Source organism: Camelina sativa, chromosome 9 (assembly GCF_000633955.1).
Source record: "Camelina sativa cultivar DH55 chromosome 9, Cs, whole genome shotgun sequence".
Lineage (NCBI taxonomy): Eukaryota > Viridiplantae > Streptophyta > Magnoliopsida > Brassicales > Brassicaceae > Camelina > Camelina sativa.
The window spans coordinates 27,506,242-27,512,211 of NC_025693.1; the positions used below are offsets into that span (position 1 = coordinate 27,506,242).

At 37.2% G+C, this 5,970-nt stretch overlaps 1 protein-coding gene across 1 annotated transcript; it reads right to left on the reverse strand.

The window, feature by feature from the left end:
• LOC104712574 (potassium transporter 6-like) lies at positions 1,650-5,642 on the reverse strand. The gene is made up of 7 exons (XM_010429499.2): positions 5,192-5,642; positions 4,593-5,079; positions 4,424-4,477; positions 3,654-3,914; positions 3,518-3,570; positions 3,056-3,434; positions 1,650-2,970 (listed from the first exon to the last, which is right to left on the reverse strand). Exons 1-7 carry the CDS (start codon positions 5,228-5,230, stop codon positions 1,904-1,906), a joined length of 2,340 nt encoding a protein of 779 aa, XP_010427801.1. The 5' UTR covers positions 5,231-5,642; the 3' UTR covers positions 1,650-1,903.

Below are 5,970 nucleotides of genomic sequence, written 5' to 3' on the forward strand. Positions count from 1 at the left end.
TAAAAAAAAAAAACGTTTTATTCAACTTTTTTTTCTTTATCCAGACAGACACCAACGTCGGCTAAGGTGGGGTTCGTGGATATGAACCAATGATAATTAGACACGAAGAGAGGTTCGTATGGGTTTGTATAGTCCAAGTGGGTTCCATAGATTGGTGTAAACTAGAAACTATAGGATCAGAATGTTTCCCGAATGGATAAGTGTTTGGAGAGGATATGATATTTCTTTTTTTTTTCTTTTTTGCAAATGCGTTTCCACTTACGTTAGTGTTTAACCAATTAAGAAATGACACGTTAGAATGATCAAAGTTTTTACATGGGAAAGGATCTGTGCACGTCTGTATCAAACAAAAACCCAAAACAAAGCCAACCTTCAATTCGAACCTTCCCTCTTTTTTTTTTCTTTCTTTATGATAACCCGGTTGTCTCATAGCTGTAACATCAAAGTACATTTAACCATTTATATAACCGACATATTCAAACTCTTTTAAACAAAAAATAATTCGTTTTTTTTCTTCTTTTTGTTATTACACTGTTTTGTGTTTTGTATTTTTGTTAATTAGCTGTCAACGACTGTCTAATGTACTACTACTACTACTGTCGATTTTGATATATATATATATATATATATATATATATATATATCTTTTTCCTTACCTTCTAACAACTAATATTTTCTTAGACTTTGCACATATATATCATATAATACGTTTGATTTTTTGTTTACTTGATATTTGTGTTTTTTTTTTCTTTGTACTACTCACCAAAATTGTTAATGTATAATTTAAGATTGGGCGACAAAAAATATAACTTAGATCGAGTTATACGGCACCCAAGTACTTTGACTACGACATCAAACGTACGTACATATATTACAGGCTTAATACCAACTGCCAACTGGACTCTCTCTGTTACATTTATATATATAGTTCTAGTCAAGTACTATGTGATTTATGAGATAGTACTCACGACTTCCGCTAATTAGCCTTTGAATTTACGTTCTCACTACAATGCCTAGAATTTAAAATAGTTCATACCGACAAGAAAATTCGTGACGTAAAGAATAACTAGGGGACACACATAAAGAAAGACGAATGAATATACAATTCATACCAAAAAAAAACTTATCTCTAGTGTATTTTTCCATTAGAAAAAAAAGTAAGACTGAATTTGGAGTCAGAAAAAAATAATAAAACGAAAAATAAAAGGATAACAAAATTTGTTAGAGAAGCACGTGGTTTCAGTTTTTAAACAATTGAGCTGTTTCTTTGAGTATATTATCCAAAGTCAGATCGCTTTCAGACCAATTAATACCAGTCGGGAGAACATTGACAGCTCGACCAAAGGGATCTTCATCTTCGGATTTCGTCCGGTATGACTTACTCTGACCTCTTTAACTTTTGATAATTTTAGTCTCCATGGCCCGTTAATTAGCCCACCTATGCTCCAAGCACTTCCTAGACTACTTACTTTTATTTTATCTAATTTTGTTGTTTGCTGCTTATGAGTTTGGATGTACATATATCGAAAATATGTCTCCAACATGTATCTTAGTAGTGGTTAATATTAGTAGTGTCAATGTGTCATGATCATGATTAAAACCCACATAATGCATAATGCTAGAGAAATAGAAGATTGGCAATACCCACATTATGTGACAATGTATGTAATCACAATCTGGTACACAATTCACACATATCATTTGTACACAAGTTTGTATAAGAAAGGTGAAAAAAAAAACTCTATATCTAAAGGAGGAGTTCTTGAGCTATAAACTCTATAAACCTTTTAAGCAAAAACAAAATTTCTTCAGCTATATCTAATTCACTTTTTTTTTTTCTTTTTTAGTAAATTAAAACACAACAAAAGCATTTACAAAAAAAAAAAGATCAAAATACCCCTTTTTAGACATGGTAGATCATACCAACTTCTAAAGTAGAGGCGTGAGGAGAGGTAAGCATATTTCTAGGACCCCTAGTGTTCCTTCTAAGAAACTCATAGCAGACGTTAATGGCAAGTCTCTTGACTAACCCTGATCCTTGTTTCGCTTTCATATACGCGTTCCCCATTATATAAGCCACACCTCCCTCACGAGCCTCCGTTAGCTCCATTAACTCTTGCCTAGTTTCCTTCTCTATCTTTGGAGTCTCCGGGACAACAAACCTAACCCTCTTTTTGACCTTACTCTTACTCTTCTTCTTAGGTTTTGGTGATCGTATCTCTGACGTACCGGGCTTATCCGGGTCGTCAACATCGCTTTCGTAGTGATCCTCCACTCCTTGCATGTATGTGGAACAAGTTCCAACAACTGACATTCTATCATCCTCCTCTCCGTTGGTCTCTGCAGCAGTTGCGTTTGCAGCCTCAGTACGGATAAACTCGGCAATGCTACATACAAGATCGCCTTCAAACTCGAAATCGTCTTTGTGGACATCACGGTAACCATACCGGACAATGCAACGGTATATCCGGTACTCTTTCGGACCAATACGTCCGACTAGAAACCGCTCCTCGGGACGTACATGCGGAACCGGTACAGATTTGATGCAGAGGAAGACAAGAACCTGGTGGAAGGCAGGGAGGTTGGTAACGAAATGAGAGAAGATTGCAGGAACGCCAGAGACAAGCTCCGTGTGGATGAGTCCGAGTCCACGGACACGTGCAATGCCGAGGGTTTGACCAAGGCTGAGAAGCCAGTTAACTGAGACTTTGTTTTGTACGTCATACTCATAGCGCTTGAAGGTTCCGTAGTGCCAAGTACACATCGAGAGAAGGAAGCAAAACGAGAGTGCGATTGGAACCCATGCGCCTTCTAAAAATTTGATCAGGGAAGCCGAGAAGTAGAGAGCTTCGATTGTGCCAAAGAATACAACAAATGCTATTGCAAAGAAGACGCTCTTGTGCCAGCATAGTACAATCACTAGCGACATTAAGCATGTTGTCACAAGCATAACGGTTATAACCGCCAAACCTAAAGAGAAAAACATTATCAACGGTTAGTTAGCTATAGTAGCTAGCTTCAATACTAAATTAAGTTTGGGTTATTAGTTATATACCTGAAGCATTACCCAACCGCTTGGTGTCTCTGAAACCAATGGTGACAGCTAAACAGAGGATCATCAAGATCCAGTTGATCTCAGGGATGTAAATCTGACCGTGGATTTTAGAGGAAGTATGAACAATCTTAACTTTGGGGAAACATCCCAATGCAGAGCATTGTTTGATGATTGAAAATGTTCCGGTGATGATGGCTTGACTACCAACTACAGCAGCGAGTATGGCGATTACAAGAACTGGCCATCTTAGTTTCTCTGGTACAGATACATAAAACCCTATATTGTATTCAGTTTCAATTACATGATGCTGAGAGAGATAAGCTGCTTGTCCCATGTAGGCAAGTATCAAGGACGGGTAAACAAGTGAGGTAAAAGCAATCTGCAACAAGAGCACGAACGTCTGAGACAACGAAGAAAGAAATGTAAAGAAGGCAAATAGAGAAGAGAAGGATTCATAAAAACCTTAATTGAGAGTTGAGAAAAATGTCCTAGATCTGCAAACATTGCTTCAGAACCTGCATACGAGTAAGACAAGTGAGTCAAGTTTTCTTCTTCAGCTCGTAAAGCAAAATGGGTTTTTGTTTTTAATTTGTTGCACCTGTAATGCAGAGCAAGATCCCACCAAGAGACATCCAGCCTCTACTTTGAGTTTTCTTGAGGAACGTGTACATGTAATAAGGAGAAAGCGCTTGATACACATGCGGGTTCCAATGGAAAATGTTGTAAACACCAATGGCGCTGATGCACATTAGCCACAGCAGAATCACCGGGGCGAACAAGAACCCGACCTTATGTGTACCATAGTGCTGGAGTGCAAACAAACCAATCAGAATTATACAAGCAGCAGGGACTTCTATGTCTGCATAAACAAAGCAAAAAAAAAAAACTTTCAAACACAATCACAATAACCTTATTTTGAGGCAAAAAGGTCAAAACTTTAACAACTGCAAGAGTCTTTTGAACATGACAGTTACACTAAGTTCCAAATTTTTGGGTAGATGAGAGTTTTAGGGAAGGTTTTGGTATATCTATCCACTTGATGTCCAGAGAAGAATCCAAAACGCTTATTCAATAGCGTGGGGTCATCAAATTAAGGAACTGAAAGTGATATATATGACTCGAAATCGGGATGGCGCCACGACATTTAATTCGTGTTACGTGCAAAACTCTACCAAGCAATCGAATAAAACAGATGGTGGGAACAACTGGCTCCACAGTTAAGGAAAAAAAAAACCGACGACTTGGTGTTGATTCTAAGACTCCATGTGTGACCAAATCATCTATGAACTAAACCAAAGTGTCCAGGCCTAAGCTTTAGATTAAGACGCCTTATGCAACTTTATCAAGAATAGTGAAAAAGAAACTCACACTTGTGATGCTCCTTAGACATTGAAAGCTCAACACCTGATACTGCAGAAAAAACTGTATTGACAAAAACAAATGAACAGTGGTAAGTTAAAAAAAAAAAACAAATCAATGATCTTGTCATTGACATAAAACACACACAAAAGAAACAAGTCAAAGATTATTAATTTACCTGAAATAGCAGGGGTGAGAACACCATCACCAATCACCATACAAGTCCCAATCAAAGCAAGAACAAGCAAAATCTTCTGCAAAACTCCATGTTTCTCAAGAGTAGATTTCAAACTCGCTGCAAAACCAGACTGAGGCGAACCAATCGAGTCAGTCTTATACTCTAGAAGCTGCTCATCAGCCAACTGACAACTCGGCAACGAGTTGACCCGTGCGTGTCGACACAGAAGCGAGTAAAGAGCAAAAGTGCCTCCTTCACCGTTATCATCTGCTCTGAGGACTATGAAAACGTATTTGAGAAGAGGGACGAGAGTGATTGTCCAAAAGATGAAAGACAAAACACCAAAGATCTCTTCGTTGGACTCAGAGTGATGAATGTCTTCAGCGAATGTGCTTTTGTAGACGTATAGAGGTGAGATACTCAAATCTCCGTATACAACTCCTAAGCTTTGAAACGCTAATGTCAACACTGTTCTCCACGATTCCTTCTGCAAAAAAAAAAAAAAAAAGGGTTTGATTTAGAAATCGATGATTACGAGGATCTTCATAAAGGTGACAACTTTATGATCGGAACCGATCTCAAATCTGGTGATGGCTCACCTTGACGATGTTTTGATAACTTCCTGATTCGATTTCCATGGTGGGTTTCTCGGGAAAGAGAAAAAAACTCAGGAATTTGAGAAGCCCATTGAGTGATGATGATGAGTAAAAAATTCAAATCTGTGCTTTATTCACTCACTACTCGGGACAGAACAGTTTTGAGCAAAAACGAGAATGGTGAAGGAAGAAGAAGAAAAGTTTGAAACTTTTTTTAAGAATCTGAGGGGTAAATGCGAGAAAGCTCGAGAAAAATGGTGAAAGGAGAACACGTACAGGGGTATTTGCGTATGGGGGTTTCTGGATTTAGACGACAAAGTTGAGATTTTTAAGAAAATTAGAGAGATCGACCTTTTTGATTTTTTTCTTTGGGGTTAACCAAATTTTGAAGTTGCTTTGCTTACTTGTGAGTTGTGAGAAAGAGAGATTTTGGTTTCGGCTTTTGAGGAGATGTAAAAAGTGTCTTTGAATTGTTCCGAAATAAATTGATTAGTCAAACTGTATATGCTAAGATTTTTTTATTTTTTTCAGTATAATTTAGATAAAGAAATGTATTAAAAATAGTACCAAAAAAATAGTGTCACTATTAGGAAAATGAAAATGTGATAATGAGAGTGAAAAAGGTAATGGGAAAGTGTGGCGTTTTTGATAAGTGGGATGTTGATTCATATAATTCAAGCTTTCATTAAAGTGATTATCACATATCTTCAAAATTTGAAGACAAAATTATGGTAAGAGAGGAAATGATAAGGAGAAGGAAAACAAAAAAAAAAAGTAATTAA